We start from the raw sequence: 26,808 nt of genomic DNA, 5'->3' as shown, positions 1-26,808 counted from the left end.
CAAGCACCCCTGGACCAAGTGAGCAGGCTCACTGTCACTGCCCAAGGCACAGGGTGGCGGTGGGAGGATCTCAGCACCAGGACCTGGGAGCTGGCCTTGGTGGGTGAACTGCAGCCAGTGAAGGAGAGGCCAGACCAGGGAAGTTACAAGACACCTGTTACCATCACTTTCAGAGGAGACGCTTTTTTAAGTCATTCCCGGTGGCCTGGGCAGGAGTCTGCCACTCTGCCTCTGGCCACAGTCTCTCCTGGACCAGCCATCTGGTCCATTCTGAATTAGGCTTCCCCTTTCATGTGTCTGCCAGGCCAGGCCACCTCACCATACCCAGGGCCTGGGCCCCCTGGGAGCCTCCTGCCTTATCTCCAGGGCATTCCTCAGCCTAGCTCCCCTGTGGCTGCCAGGTACCAGCACAGAGCTGTTCCTTGCCTCCAAACGCATGCCCAAGAGTGCCACTCCCCATGCCAAGGGCTGCTCTCAGAGCTGTCCCCCTGCACCACTTGGAACAAGGCCTCCAACAGCCCCAAGTCCAGGGCCTCTTCTTCAAACCCCCAGTGCACCCCTGTACCTCTCCCAGACAGGCACACTGACCCCACCCAGGGCCGATCTGGGGCCACCTCCCCACTGCCCAAGAGCCAAGGGACTGCGGTCAGCCTTGACCTCTGTCTCCGTCCAGTTACTTAAAGCCCTCAAAGGCCTTTCTGGGGAGGATGGGAGTCAGCCGGGCCTTACACGTTGCCTGTTAGAAATGGGCAAGGAGTTAATAGGCCCCACCTGGGTCTGGGGAGCCAGGGCATCAAAAATGGGGAGCATCAGCTCCCTGCCTTGCCACCCACCAGGCCCTGGCACCAAGACATGTCCTCAAGGCAGAAGAATGGGGCCAGGGGGACTTGATCTCCAGCCAAGAGGAGCCTCCTCCCATGTGCACAGAATTTTGGGCTCTCTGAAGGAACAACCCTCCCTGGATCCCAATGTGAAGGCACACAGGCCACCATGGAGCCACCCGTCACAGCCAGTGCTCCTACACACAGACACACACGGTCCTGCCACCAGCCTCAGGAAAAGGAGGGCCAGGGGCTGGGGACCCACACCCGAGAGAAAGGGCATTACAGGAGCTGTGAAGATCCTCTCAAGACGCAGGTGGGCCTCTTCCGGGGGGGTCAGCTGGACCTTGGCAGCTCCTGCCTGAAGGTTAAACCACTATTAGTCCTGGCCTAGAGGCCAGGGGTACAGCATGCCGAGCTCCCAGCCCAGGAAGCCACTGGGACCCAGCAGGGAAGTGGAGCAGGGTCAGGGAGGCAAGCCAGGTGCCAATTTGAGTTTTTAAACTATCAGATGAGCAAAAAGAACAGGTGCCTGAGAGTTCTCTGGTTATTTCTTCCTACTGTCCTAACTATCTTCAGCACCAAATGGCCCTGTTACCCCATGCACCCTTTTGGCCCCTGCCCCAGGCCCAGGTGACAGGTGGCTGGACTCCAAGTCAGGACATGTGTCAGCCCCCAACTCCTCCCTAGTGAGAGGAAGAGGGGCAGGGAGAGTAGCCGGCCCAGGAACAGGCACACGACGCTCCTTGGCTACTTGGAGGTTCTCCTGAGGGGCTGACAGTTTGGCTCACACCTGCCTGTTGGGCCAAAATGCCCATGCCAACTCCTCCCTGTGTGCCAGGAACAGTCACTTCCCTGATTCAGAGTGGGCCAGGAGAGTGGGGACAGCTACAGCTGGCTATTCTGTAAGTGCTGCAGTGCCCAGGATGAAGGGGGGCAAGGCAGGTTCCAGGAACCCCAGGTCCTGAGAGGTAGCACTCAAGGGAGGGCCTCAAGGACCCTCAGGCTGTGCCCCAACATCCTCCTGACCTCTCTCCCTCCAGCCACAAGGAGCCTGCACGAGCACAGGGAAGCAGGGCCGGAAGCGGACGCCCCTCCCCGCCACACTAAGAGGCCTCAGCAGGGTCCACAAAACCGGGAGGCTTGAAGACAACTGTCCCCAACTCAAAGACCAGCCACACAGGCATCCCCTTCCAAGGGGCACGGGTTAGACTAACCATCTTTGGACCCTCCTTCCTGCTTCTCAGCCTCCTGCCCCACCCAGAGGGTACTTTCTGGGAAGACAGGGTCACCCCCACATCCAAAGAGGCCCACTGTGCCCATCCGCCATGCAGGCACTGGCCAGGCCTGAAGAAGGCAGTGATGGCCGTGATGGCACTAACAACTGTTACCTGCATCACTGTCAACGCTGCCGTTTGCAGAGCACCCACCCCGCCAGGGACTAGGCTTGGAGCACCACTTGGATCATTTCTAATCTTCTGGTTACTTAAAACCCTTCGAAGCAAGTATTATCCCTTATTTCAATTCCAAAATCCAAAAAGCCCCCAAAACAAAAGATTTTTCTTAACTGTATTGGTGGCAAAACCTGATTGTTTATCCTCTGTCCCCCTGCAGTGTGAATATTCATAGACTTTGCTTTAGAAATATTAACGTGTTTGTTATGGGTTGCTGCTCATTATATATATCGCATGACCTTCTAAAATACCCAAATTACGAATTTCCAAAATATTTCTGGCCCCAAGGGCATCAGAAGAGAGATTATGGACCTGTGTTACACCCACTTGACGGACTCACTGGGTGAGTGGCCGGGGATGGGAACACAGGCCTTTCGACTTGAGAACACAGTGTCTCTCTACCCCTGCACTGATCTGCCAAGACTCTGACCCTCGGCTTGGGATCTGGGGCCTCAAGCTGGCACCACGTAGCTGGGGACCAGGCCCCGACTCTCACGGCAAGGCCAGGAGCATGCTGGTTAGTGGTTCCCATCCCAGCCGCTGGGCCAGAGCCCAGGCAACCACGGGTCCTGGAATTCAGTTAAGGAAAGCCATGCAATCCCTGCCATGGGCACATGGTCCTGGGCCAGCCTCTTCGTCATGCAGGGTTTGTTGAGGTGGCTGGCCCTCGAGCAAGAGTGGTGAGGGGCAATGCAGGTTAGTGACACACTCGAGTACCTCCTGCTGCACACCAGAGGCTGGTGACTTGGATGGCTGCTCTCCAGTGAGGTTTGACTTCCGGCCAGCGGAGCCTGGGTCCGCCAGCTCTTCTGGTAGGGCTGGGGAACACTGCTTCTCACGGGTTTCAGGTGTGGCTGGGGAGCCTGCTTTCCCTGGGGAGTCCACCATCTTTGGGGAGCCTGGCTCCTGGCTAGAGGGCTTCTCCCCCTTCCCAGGAGACTGCTTGCCACGGGGCTTGTGGTCCTTGCCTCTGCCTCGAGACATCAGGCTCCGCAGGCCCACTGAGAGCTCATCCTTGGCTGCCTCCTTCTTGGCTTCGTGCTTAGGTGGAACAGGGGGAGGAGGTGGAGGGGGTGGCGGCTTGGGGCTAGGGGCTGCCTTTTCTCCCCTCTTGCCTCGAGCTGGGTGCTCGGGGGACTTGACCCCTCTGCCTGGGGGCTCCTTGGCACCCCCAAGCTCCTCACCGGGCAGCACCTTGCTGACCACCTTCCTTACTGCATTTGCCACCCGCTTCCGGGACAGGCCCTGGGCCTCCTCGCTTGGGCCTTCTGCCGAGGCAGCCCCGGGGCCGTTCATGGCGAGTGTGTGCGCAGGGCTCTTGGCTCTCTGGGACGTCTCTGGGGGTATCGGACTGGCGGGAGGCTGAGGACTCTTAGATGGGCCACTGCTGTCCTTTGAGCTGCCCTCTAGCTACATACAAATATAGGTAGACATTAGCATCAACCCCTGCATCCCTGCCCACCCCATGCAGAAGAAGTGAGAGGGTGTGACCTCACGCCCTGGAACAGATCTTCCATTCATCCACCAAACAACACAGAGCTCCAAGAGGCTATCCCAGGAAGTCCTCTTTCCATCTTCCTGATAGGACAATTGCACCTAAGAGTTTGGCTTCTCTTTCCCACAAGGCACAATCAGGTACTGTTGTGATCTGCTGTCTATGCCCAGGCTTAGCACAGAACTGTGAGGTAGATGCTAGTACAGAGTGCCCAGAAGCCCATGAGGTGCCCCAGAGTTACTGGCTTTGCACAACCAAGCCCCGATCCAGGCGAGCCCACTGCCTCATAGCCCAAACATAGCAGTAGCCAATTCCTGCCATCACTCCTCCCACCAATCCCAGGCCTAACTCTTTCCTGCCTTGGTGCTCCCTGGTCCTTCCATCACCTGCTTTTCTGGGCAGTCAGACCCAAGGCCTACCAATTCTGAAGATGGCAATGGTCAGGGAGCTCTTCCTGGACCCAAGACATGCCAAACCTCCTGCCCCCAATGCCCCTGTTCTGTGGCCACTGTCTGCCCCTCACCTACACTCTCACTGGCTGCAGAGACCCAGCGCTGGCCCAGGAAGCTTCTACTTCAGCCTGTCTTCTGCCAATCTCTTTGCAGTCTTCCTTCTGCAAACCTCTCAAGGGTTTGGAGACGTCCCAGCTCCCAGAGTGTGTGTGTGGTATGATGGGAGGAAGAGGAGGCAGCTATGGCCCACAAAGGGTTAAGGACTCAGGCAGCCACAGCTCCATTCTGTCCTAGAGTGGTGTCCCTGGCCCAGCCAGCCTTTCATCCTCTGGCACCCAGGAGCCAACTGGAGTACGCTGGCGCCCAGTTGATATGCCCACCCTTCTCCCACACACTGGTGGGAAATGTCTGAAGTCCCAACGGACTGCCACTGGGAAGGCTGATGGCAGGGCAGAGTTTTCCTTGCTGGCCAGGCAGTGCACTGTCACTAACTGGGCTGTGCTTCAGTCCTTGTTCCCCAAAACAGTCGCCTTGGTTCTAGAATGCACCTGGGCACTGGGCTCTGTGAAGGTCTGGCTGCCCATGCCTGTCTGGGTGCAGGAAGATGCTCACAGAGTGACAGACCTGGGAGCTGCTCCCTCTGGGTGCCACATGGGGAGGATGCCCCACCTCCTGAGCAGAGCTGATCCAAGAGCCTTAGTCCAGGCTACAGGGCAGCTCTGCTATAGGGGTGGAGAGGGAAGGCTTGGAAGGTGCCTCTTCCTCAACCTCTTAGGCCAAGAGTGCTCAATGGCATGCCAGTGCAGTGCGGGGCTGGCCAGTGGCCCCAGCTGCTGGGTCCTACTCCTTTCCCCTCCCTCTTCCAGCTTTGCTCCCAACCCCCTAACTTTAGAAGATGCTGATGACAAAGACAATTGTAATTGCTAACACTTACACAGTACTTACTACGTGCCAGGCACTCGTCTAAGCACTTTATATGTAATTTTCATAAAAAATCTGGGCTACTCTGAGGCCTCTCCCTCACATTTTCAAACATATCCCTTTGAAATCACAGGCTGGCCTTGCAGGACTGTTTACAGATTGGGTGGAAGCCACAATGCCTGGCTAATCAAATTGTCCAAGGAAGTCGGGGGAGCCGGGATAGGCACCATCTGGGGTAATTAAGTGAGGATCTGTTTTGTGATCCAGCTCTTCCCCAGAGCCCTGGGCACTCCGCCTCCTGTGCTGACTGCAGCCCTCTCCTAACGGCACATCTCTGGACCTGGCTGTTCAGGAACTCTCTCTCCTCTCTTGCCTTGGATAAGTCCAGCTTTATTTGGGGTCTCTATCCCAAGGCTGTGGGGGCTGGGAGCAGTGGGCAGCTGGAGCCTGCTTCCAGATCACCCGTACCAAGCAGCTGACGGGGTCTTGGAAGAGACAGCAGCAGCTGCAATGAAATCCCTCTGTGCCCTTGTGCCACCCAGAGCAAGCTAAAGAGTCCCAACAGCTGAGCTCTCATTTGGTGCTCCCCGACCTAAGAGTTTGTCCAGCTAAGACTCTCCAGCCCCAAAGGGTTCAGAAAACCAGAGCTAAAGCCAGGCACCTAAGGTGGGGTGGGAGGAGAAGGTCAGGAGGAGGTCCCCAAAGTACCTTGGCCATCTCCTTCACAGCCCCCAAGCTGGCATGGCACACGCTGCACCTTCTCCCCCTTGAAAGGCACTCCGTCTAGCCATGCCACACATGGAGGGGTCCCTGTAGTCCCTTCCACTCCATGGAACTATCTCATAGGCTAGTCTAGGGCTGGCAGGTGTAGGGACAAGCCCAACTATCCAGACACACACACACACACACACACACACACACGGGAGTCTCAGAGAAGCACTTACAGCCCCTTCCTCCTTGCCAGGAGGGCCAGGCTTTGGCAGAGTTTTGTCCTCCTCCTTAACCTGAGGGAGCAGACAGAGAAGTCACTGGCAGGTCAGGGCCGGGAGACCCAGCAGTAAAAGCACAGGGAGAAAGCATTCAAGGGGGCTCTCTCTCCCTAAGAGGCGGAGCTCCTGAGTCTTCAGGACTACTGGGGCTAGGGCACCTGGGCAAGAGGTACCCTATCCTGGCATGGAAACTGTCCAGTGACAACTTCAAGAATGAAGAGTCTCTATGGGGGCGAAAGCCAAGTACCCTTGCCCTCAGTGCCCAGCCACGGTGCCCATTTGGGCTGTGTCAAGAGGTCCACCCATAGCAACACCATGGCTTGATTACATGGTGGATGGAAAGATCCAGCTAATTCAACTCATGCCAAACTACAAGAGTCTTTCCCAGCTCAGACGAGAAGTGGCTTGAACAGAAAGCCCCTGCTCCAGTCCCTGGGGAGGAGCGACAACCCCAGTGTGGGTGCCTGCTGGGCCAGTGAGTTCAGTGTAGGGCGCATGGGTGACTCCGACTCCATCAGGCTGGCTCTGGCTCTGGCTCACTTCTAGATCCTGTATGACTTCTCCCAGCTCACAGCCTGAGGCCCCTCCCAGCCAAAGCTGAGCTCTGGCTGGAGGCAGGAAGTGGGGCAGGGGCAGGGATTCAGGAAGCCAGATACTTTCCCAACCTCAGACCCACAAAACTGCCAACCATGCAGCTGAGGGAGGGAACCCCAAGGTTAGGGGTGGGGTACGGAAGAAGGAATGATGCCTGAGCTCTGGATACTGCGGCCAGGGGTTTGTGCTAGAGCCCAGGAACTGGCTGGCCTGACTCAGAGGGGAGGAGCAGACACCACAGCACGTCTGGAAAAGGGGCAGATGATGCGGAAGCTCTGAAGGTTCTTTCAGTTCAGAGATTGGCTCAGAACAGACTCAGAGGGGCCAGGCCTCAAGTTTGGGAGCATCTTCTCCTCTCCCCCTCACCGGCATCTCTCCCTCCAAAAGCTCAGGCAGTCCTAGTGGATTCAATTTCCCTTCTTTCCCTAGTCACCTAGGACTACAGGAAAAAGACAGGCCTATTCCAACCCTCCCCATCCTCAGCAAGCCTTTCTCTCCAGCACGATGGGCGTAGGAGCACACGAAGAAATCCTTGATTCCTAAGGGAAAAGATCCTTAGAAACATCCAGAATCATTTATATTACCCACTTAGGGGGTCTCTCCAATTTTAACCAGGGTCTATGGCTAATTTTGAGCCCAAATTAGCAGCGTGATGGCCGCTGTAGTTTTAAAGCTCTGTCCATAGAGCTATTTCCAATGGGTTCAGGCTTCAAAGTTAGTTCACACCGCTAAGGACAGAGGGAAAATGGCAAATATTCACCAGAGTAGAGCCTATTACTTTAGGAATTGGGATTGGGGCAGAGAAAGGGAAGGGTGGGGCTGGGGGAGAGGGAATAAAGAAGAGTGGCAGAGTCTAGGTCCGCGCCCGCTGCTCCCACTGAGGGCTGTCATGCCACCACCCCACCCTCCCCCAGGGATCACACCATGCATTAGCTCCTGGGCACACGGGCTGGGGACAGCAGGTGTGCGCAAACCACACAGACACACTCGTTACTGCGTGCAGTGCCGTTAGCTCAGGCTCCGGGGTGGCCCAGTTTCCAAGTCCACTCCGCGTCCTTCACCAGCTCCAAATCTGTCCTCCCTCCAGTGGCTCGAGGTGGGGACCCCAAATGTCTGGCCCAAGGTGAGGCACTGGGGGAAACACTGGTTGCCCCCCAAGTGTCTGGGACACTGGGCCCAGCTCTGAGCTCAGCTCTGGATTTAGTATCAGGCTGACTCACCCCCCCTTCCCCCACCAGAAGGGCTCTGGCTGTTGTAGGTCATTGCCCAGCTGGGGACTGTGCATACACACAATGGCACGCCCAGATCTGCAGCCTGGATCACCCCCTGGAACCTAGCTGGCCTGGTCTGACTCCCCACCCTCGGCCCCTTCTCCTCCGACCCACCACAGCCCCCAGACTCGGGGAGTCCCAGTTCCAGAGGCCTCAGGGCCAAAGCCATTCCCGGCAGTCCCTCCACAGCAGCCTGCGTTCCCACGGGTGAGTCAGAGCAGCGGGGCGGTGGGGAGGGTGTGCAGGGGTTAACCTGGAGGGGCAGCAGCGGGACAAAAGGCGGCTCAGCTTACCAGAGGTGGAGCTTAGGGGAGAAGCCTGACTCGGCCAGCAGCCCATCCAGAGGGAGTTCACCAGCCCTCTGGTCATTCTGTCCCCACTCCCAATCCTACACACACGCCCCAGTCTGTCTCTAGCTTCCGAAGCTCCCTCTCCCATAAGCCAGTCTCCTGCCTGCAGATACACCATGCCAAGCACACAGGCAACACATAAAGATTTTGAAATCCAACTTTCCTTTTGCTCCCAGAAGGCGAACCTTGATGAAAAGGCCATGGTGCTGAAGGTAACCCGCACCCCGGGTCAGAGGAGAAATGGGGAGCAGGTCTCTCAGGGACTCGGAGTCTTCCTAGAGGCCAGGACCTGCCAGGACAAATGCTGTGGGCGACAAGGGGAAAGGAGAGATGGAGTGGAGGAGGAAGGATTACAAAACTCAAAAGGTCATAAAATATTAGAGGAACCTAGGGGCAAGGTGGGTGCAGAACACAGAACTGCCCACCTCGCAAGCTGTGTGCCCTTGACTAAGCCACTTCACCTCTCTAGACCTCCCTGTGGAATTACGGGCTGGACTAGTCTAGATAACGGCTGACGTGCTTTCCAGGTCTGGCACCCTCGGAGTCTGGGTGGGGAGAGGTGCTCAAACCCTTAGTACAGTAAACCAAAGGTGCAGGCCTTAGTCCTGGGACAGAAGCTGCTCCAGGACCCTGGCAACGTTGTCTTCCACGTGCAACACACAATGACCTGCCAGGGGCAAGGGGCCTGGAGAACCATAAAGCTGCCCCATCTGTGGGTTGGCAACCAGAGCTCGGCCTCCTGAAATCATCAGTCAGAACCTGTCTCAGCCCAGGGAGGGGCTTCATCCAAAGAATCAGTTCAGTTTGGTGGAGTTTGAGAATTGGTTTGTTCTTATAAATGCTTATAACGAATTAATAGTTAAAAATTAGAAAATGTTTTGGTTTTAGTTAGTTGTGGGGTTTTTTTTTTGTTTGTTTGTCTGTTTGCTTGTTTGTTTTTTTGAGACATTGTCTCACTCTGTCACCCAGGCTACAGTGCAGTGGCATCATCACAGCTCACTGCAACCTCAAACTCCTAGGCTCAAGCCATTCTCCTTGCCTCAGCCTCCCAAGGAGCTGGGACTACAGACGTGTGCCACCATACCTGGCTAATTTTTCCTATGTTTAGTAGAGATGAGGTCTCACTCTTGCTCAAGCTGGTCTCGAACTCCTGAGCTCAAGTGATTCTCCCGCCTTGGCCTCCCAGAGTGTTGGGATTATAGGCGTGAGCCACTGCGCCCAGCCTCAATTAGTTATTTTTAATTTGCTTTGTTGACTGTGTTTTAGTATTCAGTTAATATGCTAGAGACTTTAAGTTTGTTTGTTTAATTAACTCATTTGCTCTTTGATCTCTTGTTCAATTTCCCTACTTGTCCAGGGAGGTCCCATGGGCCCAGGCTATGAAGACACCAGGCTCTGAACACAAACATGGTGTTCTCCACAAAGGAAATTCTCTCTGTAGCTTTTATGCAGAATTGCCCGAATATTTTTCTTCTCTTCTTTATCGCTGGATTTTAACTAAGATTTGCTTAGGATCAAGAGGAAGTTATCTTCATTCAATACAAAACAGATAAGGAACTCAGGCCCCAAAGATGGTGGCAACGTCTCTGCTACAGTCACTCCCCGAGCTGGGAATAATGGCTTTGTGGAGCAAGAGTGCTCAGAGCCAAGGCCTCTCTTCCCTGACCTGTCCCCTGTCTACAGCTTTCAGGCATTTCCAACAACGTTAAGTATAGAATACGGAGCACCTAGAATGAGATGGGCCCTGTACAAGGTATTTAACATTTAGTTTCTAACATAACTCTTATAATAATCTCTCGATATGGGAATTAGTATTATTCCCATTTGCTGATGAGGAAAAAGACTCAGAAAAAGATTAAGTCACAAAGCTTGTAAGACGTGGAACTCAGGTTTGAACCCAAGTCGGTCTGACTCCAAAGCCTGTGCCGCTTCCTCAGTGCCCACCTTTCTGCTATGTTAGGCCGGCATCAGAGGGGCTGAGTCATCCTTGGTAGCCAAATCTGGTTGATAGACTTCATCAGCGCCGAGGTTTAGGAGACCTGGGTTAAGCCAAAGCATGGATTGATGGTGTGGTGTTTACTAGTGCTCAACTTTTCCAAATGTAAGTTTCTGGACTTGCAAAGGGAGACTTAACCATGATCCTGCCACTCTGAGGCTCTGACCACCTCCTCCCTCTGTGGCACTTCTGTCCTCTTTCCTTGAGGGAAGGAAAAAGAAACCAACGCTCACTGAACACTTTCTATGAGCCAGGTACAGGGGTAGGCACTTCATACCTGTCTCCTCATTTGATCCTCACAACAAGCCACTTCCTAGATAAGGAAACAGAGAAGGTGAGGTGCCGAGAACCCCATGACCAGTGAGGGGCAGAGCTGAGATTCACAACCAGGATAGATCTTGGTGTGTCTGTGTCATTCTCAGACTGATTTCCTCCTGAGCAGGACTCTATCTTACCCATCATACTGTAGGCACTTAATAAATGTTAGCTGCAGGATAGTGCTGGAATGGGGGCTCTCTGCACAAACTTCTTGTTCCCCTCTGGTCTTTCTCCAACTGTAAACTACAGAGAATGATGCATATCCTGACTCCCAGGATGTGGTACAAATCAGGGAGGTATAATCTCGAAACTCAACAACAACAAATCGATAGTGAACTCAATGCCATGAATTTCGGAGGGAGGGCAGGGGCACTTTGAAATTGCTTAGTAGCTCTTTGTGGAACAACAATACCCACAAAATGCATCATCCCCTGGCCTAGGAACATATGCCCAAGGAGCTGACTAAAAGAAAGAAAGAGAAAGAAAAAGCCCACAAACCCATGCAAAGATTTTTATGGATGCACTCTATAAAACAGCTCCAAATTGGAAATGACCCAAATGCCTAGAATTAGGGAACAGTTAGGTAAACTATGATGCTTCAGTACAATGTATTGTCATATTGCCATTTAAACTGACAAACATGTGGTCAAGGTAACCATATGGAAAACTCCACATAAAATAACATCAATCACAAAAACTAGAACCTAAATAGTATGCAAACAGCAATCACAATACTCTCGTAAACTGTGTGAATGAGATGCAATAGACACACTTGGTATTTGTTTTGTTATGTATTTGTTACTTACTGCTTATTTTTATTGTGAAGATGGCTAAGTAGTCAATAAAAAAGAAAAAGCAAAGGAGATAATAGCTAGAAGCATTTGTTCTCAAAGAAGAGAAATCCAAGAAACGTGCTGAGGGACCATCTAGCCTCGGTCCTAGAAGATTCTGGCACTCATGGAGCCAGGCTGGATTTTACCCTCCACAGTGCCAGCAGGGCTCACCCTCCCTTAACTTGCCATCTTCCACGCCCCTCACAGGAGGGACTGGGGGCACAAATGCTCTCAGGAGAATAATTCTATCCACCAGGCAGCCCCCGGGCCTGGAATGCCAGGCCTGGACAAATGCACTGAGGCCCAAGCGTCCATGCCAGACATCTGCACACTGCAAACTCAGAGTGGCAGGTAACCCTGAGAGAGAGTGCCCAGAGGTACCTTCCCTGCCTCGCCCCCTCTGCCCACATGTGCACACACTCAGGGCATGTCATCCTGAGGGACAAGAGGCACGACCTCCTTCTCTCCTCTCTGTCCCTTCCCATTCTGAGGGACAGACGGCAGCTCCCAGGAGACCCTCTCCCTGCCAGTCCCAACCTAGCACCAACTTATCTAAGGAGTTGGGGGTTTAGGGGTAAAAGAGAAGGGAAGAAATAATAGCAATAATAGTAATAACAGTTCATGGTTGTGGAGCATTTACTACATGCCAGGCCCTGTACTGAATCCTTTACCTGCATTCTCATTTGATCCTCACCAACATCCCTCTGAAGCAGATACTACTATGACTGCTCCTTTACAAATGAGCAAAAGGAGGCTCAGAAGGTCAAGTGACTTGCCCAAGGCCTCCTACAGCAAGTGGCAGATCTGGGACTCAGACCCAGGTCCTCTAGCAAGAGCCTCCAAGGCTCACTTTCAGGAACAGCGGCAAACCCTGCCCTCCACGTCCCTCAGTTCACCCATACTGTTGTCCTTCCCCGACACCAGCTGCCAGAACAGCAGCTTGGGTGGAAAGCAGGGGTATCCACAGATGACCCGCCCCTCCACCCATGACCCAAACAGACTTCACACAGAGCTGCTTGAGAGGAAAGGGAGCTCTGCAGGGAGTGTCCTGAATGCCACGCTGCCAACCAGAGGAGGAGGGGGAACAGAACCTGGCTGGGACCTCTGGCCCTTTCAGCCAGAGCCCTCCCCCACCCCAGGGCGGAAGAGAAAGCAGCTGAGAGCCCACCGTCACTGCCGGCCAGCCCGGAGGAAGCAGGTGCACTGGAACGGCTTCCTGCTGCCACTGCAGTTGCAGAAGGGCCTGAGTTTCCTCCTCTAACAGCCAGACCGGCTGGAGGCCTCCCTTCCCTGGGGATGCTCACTGCCCCTCTGCAGGGCACTGTGCCATCTGCCTGGCCATCATCAAGCACGGCCCTGAATCTGCGACTTGGCACTGGTGGCCTGGGGGCCTGAGGAGGGGTGGGGAGTAAGCTAGACTAGCAAGCACCCACCTCTCAGCGTGAGGAGCTCTCTCTACCCCACCCCCACCTGGCCCCCACACACCTCGACCCCTGTGCCAGTTTGGGGGCCGAGGTGGGACAGTCCCCGGGCACAAGTGCTCATGGGCACATCTCAGGCTCCTGATACACCTCCGCACCAGGCCGGCCCACACACTCTGCCAACTGCTGACACAACTGAAAACCTTACCCTTGGTGGCTGGGAGGGGTAGAGTGGGGGGAACAGAACGGACTGGGAGGCAGCTATGTCTCTCCTCACTTGCTTTTTTAAGGAACTTACTTCTGTGGAGTAATCTCTGCTAAAAAAGAGACTTACGGACAGTCAGGGCATTCCCAAGATGCCGTCTGCGCCCCTTCCAAGTGTCCTGTGCACAGAAATGAAGGAGCCATGCTGAGCCTGCTCTTGGGGACAGTGGCAAGGGGGGTCCCTGGCACCTCCAAGGACCACCCCCTCTCAAGACCCTCTCTCCTGTCTAGCCAGGAGGAAGAGAGGGTAGAGGGCTATGCTGGCAACACAAAGTAGGGGACAAGACTGCCACAGGCCTTGGGGTGCTGGGGTTCTGAGGCTTTTAAAAAGCAGCATTCTAAGGAATGAAGGCTGTGAAAGCACTTATGGTTTGTGGGGAAGGCGTGTCATGGGCTGTGGGGTGGCAGACGCAGTCCCAGGAAACTGAGGTTTAGAAGACAGTGCCCCTCCAAAGCTCCTCAAGTCAGGACTCAGGCCCAGGATGCCCTGTCCCTGGCCTCTGAGGGGTGTTGAGGCTTCCGGGGCTGGGTGATTCTCCTCCTACCAAGAGGCTCCACCAGGAGCCCCAAGGCAGCCCCACCCTTCTTTCCCCACCTACTTCAGCCACATCTGGGGAAATAACAGAAGGTCCCTCCTTTCCTAAATGAGGAAACAACATGAGGAGCCTGGGACATTTCTGGACTGGGGGGTCAGAGGGACACTCACCCGCATGGCCTGGCCTGGAGCAGCCCAGAGCAAGGAGACTCCCTCCGATGCTGCTCCTTTAGCGGCTCAAAATAGCACTGCCTGCGCCCCGCCCCCGTCCCGCCCTCCCCCAGGCCCCTCCCGCCTGAGCTGCCCAGCCCTGGCCGGAGCCAGCAGAGAGAGCAAGTGGTCTGCAGGACTGCGGGTACCAGGTACGCCAGGCGGGAGAGGTGATACAGCGTGTATGGAAGGGAAGGAGGAGGCTCTTTGAGTGAGGGCATGGGGGGGGGGGGCTGGCAGAGTTGGGGGGTCAGGGGCATGGAGGGTGGGACTTTCCTACTGACACACACCCAGGCTCCCGGACAGCTGAGCTGATATGGCCCCTAAAAATAGCAGAGGAATTTGAGACCTGCAGCCCCCGGCCCCACAGGCCAAGATTGAGATGAGCACATGCGCATTCACGTACACACACACGCACACACACACACCCCAGCATGCACGAACACTCAATCACAGCACAGTGTTCTCAAGAACACACAAATCATAGGTCTACCCCAGCCATCTAATTACTGCGGCAGAGGCCAAGACAGCCACTAACGTCACATCCAATACAACACACGGGGCCCACTGCACACTGTGTCCAGACAGCAGCCACACAGCAGTCCTGTAAAGTCCAGCATGAGCACAGAGCCACACAATCAGCCTGAGGCCACTGTTGCTGCCTCACTGTGATTAAACACACTGGGGACATGCAGAGAATCAGTCACACTCTCTATGTATACATCCCTCTCCCCCCACCCAAGCCAGTGACTGTGCAGGCACAGATGAGGGTGGGGTGGGTGGGGTGTGGTAGGTGAGCCTTAGCCCTGCAGACAGAGGAAATCGTGGGTGTCTGCCCAATGAGCAACGGCTGCCAGTGCAAAGCCAGTGTTCCTTGTGAAGACACGTCCTGGCCCGGCTCTCCAGTTATCGCGACAGGATGCCCGGACCAGGGCTCAAGACCCCCTGAGAGGCTGAAATGGGAGCTGGGAACCAAATGGGAAGAAGCAAAAAGACAGGACCTGCAAGTCTCAGTAGAAGTCAGCTCTGCAGAAAAAAAGGAAACAGTCATTGCCTCCTTCTTCCTCTCCAGGAAAAAAAAAAAAAAAAAGGTCTGGTGGGGGAGGTGCTAGGAAGCCCTGGAGCAGAGCTATCTCCTAACCAGACTGGCAGAGACTCTGGGCCTGTCACCCCTGGTCAGTTCTAAGAGCCAGCAGGTCCCGTAAATTGTATTACTTTCTCCTCAAAGGATTGGTAGCACTGACCGAGAAGACCACAACCAAGCTCTGCCTCCTGCCCACCACACACCGTCCAAGTCACATCGTCATACAGCCACACGGGCCATTCGGACACAGCCCCTGCTTACTAGGGAGTGATATTCTTCCCAGGGGATCCCCTGGCCCTTCTGAAGCCCGTGCAGTGTCACAGGTCTCTCCCTCTCCAGTGCCTTCCTAGCACAATGCTGCCAACCTCGGCTGCTCACTGAAATCCCCTGTGGGACTTTAAAATTACCGGTGCCTGGATCCCACCCTTTCCTTCTCAGTTTCTGATTCATTGGTCTAGGAGGGTGGCCTGGGGCCTGGGATTTTTAAAGCTCCCCACATAATTACTACATGTAGCCAAGGCTGAGAACTGCTCGACTCTGAGGCCAGCATGAGGCTGAGCACGGATGTGCCCATTTGTTAAATGAATGAAAGAATGAATGACTTTGCTGCGTGAACCTGGGCAGGTGACTTAAATTTCCGTCATCTGTAAAATGAGGATTAGACCTGTACTGACCCTTTTAGCCAGTTGGTATGAGACTGAGCAGAATATACGTGAAAGAGCTTTGTTCTCAAAGTTCTCAGACCAGCAGCATCAACATCACCTAGGGATTTGTCAGAAATGCAAATTCCAGGGCCCCACTCCAGACCTACTGCACCAAGAACTCTGGATAAGGGGTGCGGCATCTGTGTTTTAACTGGGCTTCCAGGTGATTCTGATGCACATTAAAGGCTGAGAACCACTGCTTAAAGGAATTTTTTGGCTGGGTTTGGTGGCTAATGCCTGTAATCCTAGCACTCTGTGAGGCTGAAGCGGGAGGATTGCTTGAGGTCAGGAGTTCAAGACCAGCCTGAGCAAGAGTGAGACCCACCCCACCCCCCCATCTCTACAAAAAATAGAAATATTAGCCAGGTGTGTTGGCTGGCACTTGTAGTCCCAGCTACTTGAGAGGCTGAGGCAGGAGGATCGCTAGAGCCCAGGAGTTTGAGGTTGCAGTGAGCTAGGCTGACACCACTGAACTCTAGCCCAGGTGACAGAGCAAGACCCTATCTCAAAAAAAGGAATTTTTCGTCATGTACCATGGTTAAGGGCAAGACTTCCAGAGCCAGACTGCCTGGTTTAATCTTGGCTCTTCCACGTAGTAAACTACACAACTTGACCTCTCTGTGCTTCAATTTCTTCATCTGTAAAATGGTGAAATAATAGCACCTACCACGTCACATGTTTATAGGGGTTAAAAGAATTAGTATATACAAAGATCTAAGAATGGTGTCCAGCACATTAGTTTTCAATAAATTTTAACTATTATTATCTACCTCTGATCATTAGAGGGGGAAAAAAGTGGCATCATAAGCAAAATTTCCAGGTCACTGAAGCCTACCCCTTTTAAGGACAAAATATTTTCTATTTTAAGTAGTTTTCTAAATTCTATTTACAATCATAAAAATAACAAACATTTTATATACTCTCTACTTTCTTAAGCAAAACACTCTGAATTCATCTCAAAGATCTCAAACTCTGAGATTCCCCTCTCGAGCTCGATCCATTTCCACTCCATCCCGTACGGAAGGGCATGTCGTCCCCACTGTGATGACTCCGACTTCCCAGCCTGGCTACAGGACAGTTGCTGCCCCACCACTGCCCCACGCCTCTCTCAAAGGGCACCAGCCCCCTCCCAGGCACCGCCGCCAAACTGAAGCCTTGGATACGCCTATATTAGGAAGGCCAGACGCCCTTTGTGGCTGTATGTCTGATTCTTAGTTCTTTTGTCCTCTGCCCCGTCAGGCTGTCAGCTGTCACTCGCCTGTCAGCGTGACTGCCTCCAGCAGTCTCACTTCCTTCTAATACACTTTTTCTGCCAAAGGCTAGGAAACCAGATAACCAGGGCAGATAGGAGGTATCCAAAGCAGAACAAGCAAGATGTCAGGGAAACCTACAGGTTCTCCTGTGAGTGGAGGGCCTGGGTTTTCACACGAGGACTCGTGGCTGCTGCGCAAGGGCCCTCTGGGCCCACTGCCATTCAGCAGTGCTCCAGAAGACGACTTCTGGGTGACCGAGGCGCCCCTTCATCTGCACGGGCGTGTTCCGAGTTACAAGTAACCGTGTGCCCATCCACTCCACTTTTCTATTAAGATGACTAAACCCTGTCAATTCCGTCTCTGAGACCTTTGGTGTAACTGACAGAGATCGTCTCAAAGCAGTTTCGCTTCCCCTAGTGAAAAGGGCACAGCTCTTCGTTCAGAGGGGGAAACCAGAGGCCCCGGCAACCCACACAGCTTCACACCCAACCACAACCAGGCCCTCTGCTGCTCAAAGGGTGGTGCCACCTCAGGGCACGGTCCATGTCTTTAGGAAGCCTAAGCAATGGCTCCGCAGGCCATGCAGGCACTCCCACGGCCAGCCAGGCCACCCCCAGGCCCCTCGGCCTGCCTCCTCGGACAGCCATAATCTACAACACCCCACCTTCACTTCCCTGGTCTCTTCTCCCTCTTCCCAGCCGGCCTGGCTCTCACTCTCTCACCTTCTCTCAGGTAGATCTCTCCATGTCCCCTGCCCTTGTCACCACCACCAAGGCCTTTACTTGAGAGTACCTCTCCACATTGCCCAACCCTCCCCATCTCTCCAGGCCCATCTTGAATCCTGCCTCTTTTATGCAGCCTTCCCTGAAACCCAAGACCTGCCTGGAAGTGCAGCGCAAAGAGCATGAACTTGGCAGACTCATGCGCCTGGGTCTGAATCCCAGCCCGGCCTCTTTCTTGCTGTCTGACCTAAGGGAAAGTTATTTGACTTCTTAGAGTTTCCACTTCAGTTGCCTTTAAATAGTATAATACCTATCTTGTGGGGCTGCTATGAGACTGGAAGAGACAGTACATGTAAAGTACCTGACATCAGGCCTGGCGAATAGGTAGTAATTAAATTATTAATATCATTGAATTACCGTCAAATACCACAGCACTCACTGTCTATACCTAAGCACATCACATACATATAGTGGTTCTTGATCATACTCGATATGGTGCTCTATTGTATACAGTGGAGTCACACACCAACCACATGGAATTAGATTCTAAAGTATGCATGTAAGGCAAAAATAGAATATAGTCAAAAAAACTCCTGAAAATCCCTTAAGTTGCTCACAAAGTATAGTGCACATGGGTTTACAATATTATTTATTGATTGATTTATTTTTTTAGAGTCAAGATCTCACTCTGTCACCCAAGCTGGAATGCAGAGGCATGATCATAGCTCACTGCAGCCTCAGACTTCTGGGCTCAGTCCCCTCCACTCATGGGGGTTGACCCATTCCTTCTCTGGAATGAATTAAAAAAACAAACAAACAAAAAAAAAAAAATTCTGGGCTCAAGTGATCCTCCCACCTCAACCTCCTGAGTACCTGGGACTATAGGCAGGCATGAGCCACCATGTCTGGACAATTTTTTTATTTTTATTTTTTGTAGAGATGGGGGCAGGGAGGGTGTCTCTCGCTATGTTGCCCAGGCTGGTTTTGAACTGGCCTCAAGTGATCCTCCTGCCTCAGCCTCTCCAAGTGCTGGGATTAGAGGTGTGAGCTACTGCACCCGGCTCAGATTTACAATTTTAGACTGCAGTGATGTAGTTTCTTGCACAAGCATATAGTTGAATTTATTAAAGTTTACTGTGCCTATGCCATGACTACAAAGCATAACTAAAGTTCTGAACGGCAATCAATTTGTGTCGTCGTACGTTTAAGCCTGTTCTCCTTGGAGAGCAGGGGTCATTTCCTGCTTCCTTTATATCCCATCCCATTTCCCAGCACCAGGCACACAACAGGTGTTCCATAAAAATCCACTGGATTTAGCCAACTGACCTGAAAGGTAAAGGCACACTAAGCCAGCTGAACAGAATGGGGGAACAAGGGGACCTCCATGTGAGGTGACAACTTCAACTACTCAGCTCTCCCACGTTGGTGATGTGGGTGCGTGAAAGGTGTCTGGCTCTGTTTCAGGCGCTCTGCCAGGCCAAGTGGCTAAGCAGAGCTGGGGGCAGGCCACACAGCAGGCTCTACGGGGTGGAGGAGTTGTTGACTTACTCAACTAGCTGTGACGTGTATACCCCGAGGTGAGCAATGTGGGCAAGCACCATGCCTGCTTCGTTTGGGGCCTCCCCACAACTAGACTGTGAGCTGCTTGAGGCCGAGGTGTGTTGTTCCTTGTTGTTTCCCCAGCACCCACTTAGCACTGGGCCCTGCTCAGATATGACACGTGATACATGTTTGAGTGAGTGACTGAAACAAGATGATGCAAACATCCTTCCTGATTGCAGAAGACATACAGACCAGCAGGGGAGATAACAAATGTATCCCAATAATTATAACTCAAGTCAGAAATGTGCTCGGAGCTCCAACTGGGCATCAGTAACATTCTAGGGAAGTTCAGAGGCAGAGACCTTTTCCAGTTGGGGAGTTGGACAGACAGCTTACAGATAGCTTGGAGCTAGGCCATGAAAGAGAGAAGGGATTTTATAATGTGGAGATGAGGTAGGAGCGGAATTCCAGGGGAAAGTAGTAGAAGAAAAGGCAGAGATGGGAAAAATGAGATGTGGACAATAAGTTTGGATGAAGTGTAGGACACATAGAGGAAAACAAGGAGAGACAAAGCCAGGAAGGTAGGTAGATTCCCCAGTCAAGAGGTGTATGTTGTAGTAGACCTGTTGTTTCTGCTGTCTGCTACCCATTCCTCCATCCTCTGATTATAGCATCCCAGTTTCCCTATGGGGACCTAGACTAGCCTGTGACTTGGGCCTAGCCAATGACAGTATCATATCTCTAAGCTATACGGATTGGTTCGTGGAGGGCACGTGACCCAATCAGTTTCAAAGACATATAATGAAACTCTGACTAGGATTATTGAAAGAGTCACACTTTTCTTCCCGTAAGACTTGAACCTGGGGCTGTGCCATTTTGTCATTACTTGTCTGAGGACCAAGTCAGTCTAAATGAGCTGAGAGAAACAAACGGCCTGGGTTCTGGTCACACTGTTTATGTTTCCAGGTAAGGCCGAGCCTATAGCCAGTTCAACTCTCGGGCTTTTCAAATATTTGAGCCAATGCGTTCCTTCTTTTTAAGCCAGTCGAGCTGGGCTTTCTGTCACTTGCAACTGAAAGATCTGTATGTGAGACCACAGCAAGGTAAGCAGTCTAAGGAAAAAGAAAGCACATACAGAGACTAGCCATGAGGCAGGCAGAGACACAGTGCCACTCCTTTTCCTGGCAAATCCCTGAAAGGTAACGTTGAAAAGGGGGATTGCGGACTACAAAACAGAGGTTTACAGAGGTTAAATAACCCCAGCGTCCTGCTCCTTCTACACTACCACCTGCCTGGAAAACAGTGAGAGGAGCTGCAGGCTTCTGGAAGGTGAAGGGGCATGATTTAACGTGTGCTTTAGGGATGCTGACCTAACAAGATACTAAGGAAGGCAAGGAGGCTAGAAGCTGAAATACCATTAGAAAGTCAAGGTGAGGGCCAGATGAGAGATAAAGAGGGCCTGCCTAGGATTCTGGCAATGGATGGGGAAGAGAGGGTGATGCAAATGAAAAAATCAGCAGGACTTGGTGACTATTGGGGGAGGATGGGAAATGGACACAACGGGGTAGGGGTAGGGGTAGGTAAAGGAACTAAAGAGCTTGGGAGTTTGAGAGGACAGTGTGAAGCCACTATGCAAAATAGGGAAGAAAGATGGAGGCTGGTTTAAAAGGAAAGAGATAGTTTAGAAAACACTGAGACGGAGGTTCTATTTAATATCCTAACAAAAAGATACTCCCCTGATCCCATTTGTCCCTCTAGTTTCCCTGTAAATCAAAACTCCTTTTTAAAAAAGTCTATAAACCCTATCTCCATAAATGGATACTAATTATATAATACTTGTGTGACAAGTTTGCAATATATAAAATATCACCAATAGAACTTTTTTTTTTTTTTTTTTTTTTGAGACAGAGTCTCACTCTGTTGCCCAGGCTAGAGTGAGTGCCGTGGCGTTAGCCTAGCTCACAGCAACCTCAAACTCCTGAGCTCAAGCGATCCTCCTGTCTCAGCCTCCCGAGTAGCTGGGACTACAGGCATGCACCACCATGCCCGGCTAATTTTTTTCTATATATATTTTTAGCTGTCCATATAATTTCTTTCTATTTTTAGTAGAGGTGGGGTCTCGCTCTTGCTCAGGCTGGTCTCAAACTCCTGAGCTCAAACGATCCGCCCACCTCGGCCTCCCAGAGTGCTAGGATTACAGGCGTGAGCCACCGCGCCCGGCCCAATAGAACTCTTTATTTAGGGAAGTCCTGTTTCAAGCACTCAGCCCCCAAGGCTGGGGACGACCTGGAGGGCTTGCTTCCTGGGGTAGAAGGCACCAGCCAGCACGGTGACAGGTGCACTCTCTCAGATGACCGCTTCAGAGGTTCCTCAGCGCCTGCCCTAGGACCAGTTTCCCTTGTCCTCAAAGAAAATGCCAGCGCAAGAGTGTCTTCCCTTTCTTGAGAGGAATTATCCTTTATTCCTATTTGTGCGTGTGTGTCTGTGGGTGCGTGTAACAAATGTCTTCTCTTTACGAAATAACAGTGTTAATAGACAGCGATGGGTACCCTTTAAGGTGCCAAGATTTGGGGGGAAATTTTACCGGCACAGATGACCAATGGATCCTGAAATGCAAGAGGACAAACCCCCTTGAAGCAGCCTAGGGATGGTCTCAGAGAGGGCAGGGAGGGCCGAGAGGAAACCTGGAGTGACCAACACACACGCCCCGGAATCCGCCCGTGCCGGCCGAGGAAACCCAAGGCCCGCGTCCCGGGCCCGCGCTTCCTGGCCCCACCCGCCGGCCGGCGCGTGGGCGGAGCCAGGCCCGGCACATGCGCGGGAAGCCCCGGGATGCACCGCCCTGAAGCGCCGCCGGAGCCCAGCAGAGGGCGTCCGCCGCCTTCTCACAGACCCGCCCGCGCTGCCCAGGCTGCGGGACTTCACCTCCGCGGGGCCAGCCTCCCGAGCCCGCCCCCAGGGGGCGTCCCCAGGGAGCTCGAGGCCTGAGGGGGCTGTAGCGGCAAGATGGCTTCTCGCTGTACCCGAAGCGGCAGGGATGAGCTCAGCGCCCACTTTTTTTTTTTTTTTTCAGTTCCCTGATCGGGAATCGAACTCAGGCCTGCAGCGTTCACTTTGCTCTCACCGCTCTATCCCCAGAGCCTAAAACTGTTCTACATATAGTAGGCGTTTAATAAATGTTTATTGATGGAATAAAATGAATACATGAATATAAGGTCAGAAGACACCAGGGACGCCTTGAGTCTGTGTTGTGCACAGGGGTCCGCGACAAGCAATCAGGAGCGTCAGTGGGTATGGCGGCGTGAGCCACAAATCACTGCCCCAGAGGTGGTCACTGAGGCTCGGGGCTCCAGCAATACCCCCAGCCCCTGCCTTGGCACACCCCAAGGTTTGCTCAGAGCCTGGTGCCACCACACCATTTCCCAGCACAGATCCCAATCCGGGACGCCTGGGCTTGTCCTCTCTGCCCAGACTAGGAGTCAGTCCCTAAAAATTAGGCAGTCAGGTGCTGGCTGACTGCAGGGACCACCTGACTGGCGAGTCCAGTAGGCCCACTGCGCTCTGAAGACTCTCAGCTGCTGGGGATTTCCAAATTGCCTCCGCTTTGCCAAGCGCCCGCAGGGCCCAAAGCCAAGGGCCAGCCTTGGGGATGGTTTCCCCAAATCCCCCACAGCCCTGCCCCAAGTCTCATCAGGACCCGGGTCACTCCTGGGTCTACTACATGCACCACATCCACTCTATTCCCATCCCCACCCCCTCTGGCAGACATGAGGGAATAAGCATAATGAGGCATTGTTCTGCTTTTCGTACAAATGACAACTCTTTTCTATTTCCACAGAAGAAAAAAAAGAAAACCAGTTTAAGGGTCAGCCACGCTGATTTAAATAAAACATCAGTAAGGTCTTCCTGGGTGTGAGCTGGAGGCCTGTGGTGCTTATTCTCCAAATCAAAGAGGCTCCTTTAGACAAGCCTCAGGTTCCTCCAACAATGGACATTCAATAAATATTTGAGGATCTGTGTGTTCACCTTTGGAGACCCCTATTGGGCCTGTTTCTAGAACCCTTTGAAGTAAAAATACAGCACAGACCCAATCTCCACAGAAGCAGGAAGGAAGAAGCGAAAGCCTCTACCTTGCCTACCGACCCACCACCTCCGCGTTAAGAGCCTGGGCCAAATCCACCCGGGCGTGTGAGCACCTGTGTGTTATGAAGCCGGGCAGAAGACACCCTTGGCGCGGTAGGGAAGCACTGCCCCAGTTGTGGTGGCACACAGCCAGGGACCTGTTGGCCCTGGGGCATCAGGATTCCAGAGCTGGTGAAGCACAGAAATTGCCAAGGAGGACAAACCTTCCTTCCTGAGAGGAAGGGGAACTGCCACCATCCGCAGCCTCACCAGGGGGACTCTGCAGGAGGACACAAACCTTCAAGAGCACCCATCATTTCTTTCTGGGGAGCTGTCGGGAGCTGCACTGTTCGATGTGGTAGCTACAAACTATGTGTGGCTATTTAAATTGAGGTTAAGTAGAAACAATGGGGACTATTTCTGATTAAAGTAATCAAATTAAATTAAAAATTCTCTCCCTCAGTCACACTAGCTACATTTCAAGTGCTCAGTAGTCACATGTTGGTTAGTGGCTACTGAGATGGACAGCACAGACTGTAGGACATTTCCATCTTTCGATACCTTTCGATTGGACAGGTCTGGTCTTCCGTTTGTCCTGGTCACCCTTGCCAAAGCCTCTTCAGGTGATGCCCCTGACTACCTGCTGTTGTCTCCCATCTCCACCCCAGGGTCTACTTAGATCTCGTTTGCCTTGCCTTGGTCCCTGTGCCTCAAAAAGAAGTGGGGGAAGAGACTGTAGTCACAATTTAATACCAAGCCTGGGAGCAGAAGCCAGATGCCAAGGGCCTGAAACGGCAAGGCTGAATGGAAACCTGCCCCCACCCGAAGGCGTCCCAGGCCTGGGAGAAAGCCCCTCAGTGCCACACAATCGGTCCTTGTTTCTGTAGTCTCTGGGCAGTGCATTGGTAAGACATCTGGAATGTAGTGGCCTGAGGGCTTCCCCAAGACACCCGCTGCAGGACTCATCTGATGATACTGCTCCCAGAGAAAGCAGGCCCAACAGAGTCCTGAACTTTCAAGGGCAAATATGTGCAATGAAGCCTTGTCCAGGGCAGCATGCCAGGATTTCTGCCCTGGGGCAGTGAGGACCATAACTGGACACCCCCCTGCGTCACCAGCTGGATGGATAAAACGAGGAAGAGGGCAGGGAGGACGTGGAGGAGAATGGACTGTGGGCATGCTCGCCACGCTCGAGAGGCTCAGAGTGGCTCTGCCAGCCCAAGACTCACGAAGCACAGGGGAACAGAGCATGGCTCTGACTGCCATGGCCCTCAATCATGGGGACTTCATTTGAGAGGTCCTGCTATGGTAGTTAGAAAATCTGAGTGGGAGAGTCTGGGCCAGCTCATATGTGTGGTGGGAGCAGAGGACAGACCTGGGAACTGGCAGCTCAAAGCTGTCTTTCTGTTCTGCACTCAATTCCTGCTTAGCCCTAATCAAGATGGGCTGTCAGGAGCAAGACTGGTGTGAAGAAACAAAATAAGTTAAAGACAGACCCAGAAAAAGTAGAGTGAGTTTGTTCAACTGGAAAACAAATAGGTAGAAAGAAGCCTGGCACTCCAAAGGTATTGCCAGCAGCCAAGAATGTGACTGGAGGAAGTCACAGAAAAAAACAGCACAATTTTAAAAACTGACATCATTCCAGGTGACGTTTTGCAGGAGGAACAAAAAAAGAAAAAAAACCTGACATCAAACTTCAGACCGCAATGGAAAGTCAGGGCACCGCAATCCCACTCTGAGATTGCTGTGTGGGCCTGAGTAAGCCTGGGCCTGTTTTCCTATCTCTATCCAAAAGGCACCTGCGGCAAAAGCACCAGCCTGGGGACAGGAATAAAGCAGCCTCCCACCCCACCCCACAAGCAGAGCTGAGTCATAGGAACAGGGCCTGTGGCACTCCTGCGGGCAGATGCTCCACCAAGCTGCCAGGCACCAAGTGCTTCCCAACAGAGGGAGATCGATTGATGATGATGATGATGGTAATGATATTTTGAGCCCTTGCTCAAAAGGCACTATATTTTGAGGCACTATTCTAAGCGATTTATATGTATTGATTCATTTAATCCTCAAAACAACCTTACAAGGAAAGCACTATTATTATTCTCATTTTACAGATAAGGAAAATGAGACACAGGGAAATTAAATAATTTGCCCAGGGTCACTTAGGCAGTAAGCAGCAGAGCCCAGATTTGGACCCAGGCAGTCTGGCTCCAGTCTTGGCCCATACGTAACAATGTGTTAACAATACATACATAACGCGTGTAACTCTAGACCTGCGAGCCCTTCACCTGGGCTGCCTTCCTTCTCTTTCTCTTCCCCAAAATGAGCTGAAAGCAGTGCCTACAGCCAAGCCTCTGCTTCTATGGCAACAATAGGAGCTGCAGTTTTCAGATTCTGAAAGTGAATTGAGCGGGCACAAAGGGTAAGGGACCCTTTATAGGACGGGTCTCTCTTTCAGAGGCACAGACGAAGAGACCTCAAAACCAGCAGTCAAGGAAGACAAAGGGGCTGGATGAGGAACCCAAGGCTCTGATTAAAGAAGGAAAACTGTCTGCTTCTGCCCCGGAGCCCAAGTCCTCTGGTCTGAAGGACAGAGGTGAGGGCTTGTTAGAAGGGCTGGAAGCTAATGGCAGGAATGCTTTGGAGGGGTCTGGGAGAAAAGGACGACCTGGTATAAATCCTGCAGTGTGCGTGTGTGTGTGCATGTGTGGCACCCAGGCCATTCCTGAGCTGGGTGTCCTGCCACAGAGCCCAGTCCTGCGGTTCTCTTGCCCAGGTGGAGGCCAAGTAATGACGGGTGGAGGCAGGAATGATACAGCAACCCTGGGAGAGGAATGCAGACAGGCATCAGTGTGCACAGTGGTTTGCCTCCCACGAGCAAGGGCGAGGGCATTTTGGGTGAGGTGGTCAGGCTGGTACCCCTCACCTTCTCCAAGCCTAGGCCTCATTCCTGCCTGCACCACCCCCAACCAACCCTCACCTAAACAAGAAACCCCTGTCGTCCAGAAATCCTGAGGCCAGAATCTCAGGCTGCTAATGGAATGGGGTCTCTGCCAGGCAAAGCCAAGTGCTGGGGGAATAGGGATGTTTGCTGGTCACTTGATTCCAGGAAGACAGACCACAGCAGTCCCCCCAGGCTTCTCAGGCAGTGGGCCCAGCTTCCCTCCTGCCTCTGTTGATCTTGCGGCATGGCCAAGTGACTGGGGACTCGACCTCACCCTGTGCCTGTGTCCTTTAGGTAACCCAGGCGCCTGCTGAGGAGGATGCAAGGCTGTGCCAGGCTCGGCATAGGCTGGGTCCTCAGTGCCTGAAGTGCCAGGCACATGGGCTCCCACAGCCTGGACAGCTCCAGGGAGGACAAGGCAGAAGATGCCAGCCCAGCCAGGGAAGACACCTTCTACTGCTCTGAGACTGGCTCCCTGCAACCAGCTCCACAACTAAACCAGGGAGGCAGGGGTGG

At 52.9% G+C, this 26,808-nt stretch overlaps 2 protein-coding genes across 7 annotated transcripts in view; both read right to left on the bottom strand.

Annotated features, from left to right (window-relative positions):
* Positions 1 to 26,808, bottom strand: part of MYO18A (myosin XVIIIA) — a 92,047-nt gene that overhangs the window by 45,142 nt on the left and 20,097 nt on the right. The gene's annotated exons all lie outside the window — the stretch shown is intronic.
* Positions 1,720 to 6,127, bottom strand: LOC138391951 (atherin-like). The gene is made up of 3 exons (XM_069482129.1): positions 6,088 to 6,127; positions 2,993 to 3,685; positions 1,720 to 1,785 (listed from the first exon to the last, which is right to left on the bottom strand). The coding sequence occupies exons 2-3, from the start codon at positions 3,569 to 3,571 to the stop codon at positions 1,720 to 1,722; spliced, it is 645 nt and encodes a 214-aa protein (XP_069338230.1). The 5' UTR covers positions 3,572 to 3,685; positions 6,088 to 6,127.

Source organism: Eulemur rufifrons, chromosome 9 (assembly GCF_041146395.1).
Source record: "Eulemur rufifrons isolate Redbay chromosome 9, OSU_ERuf_1, whole genome shotgun sequence".
In the NCBI taxonomy this organism is placed as follows: domain Eukaryota; kingdom Metazoa; phylum Chordata; class Mammalia; order Primates; family Lemuridae; genus Eulemur; species Eulemur rufifrons.
The sequence above is the reverse complement of the archived record's forward strand: the minus strand, read 5'-3'. Positions and strand labels throughout refer to the sequence as shown.

Excerpts from the sequence above, each read along its gene's own strand:
- LOC138391951 (XM_069482129.1), bottom strand. The coding sequence starts at position 3,571 with ATGAACGGCCCCGGGGCTGCCTCGGCAGAAGGCCCAAGCGAGGAGGCC. Across the intron at positions 1,786-2,992 it reads CCTCTGGTGTGCAGCAGGAG|GACCTGGGGTTCCTGGAACC; the intron begins GTACTCGAGTGT and ends GCTACCTCTCAG.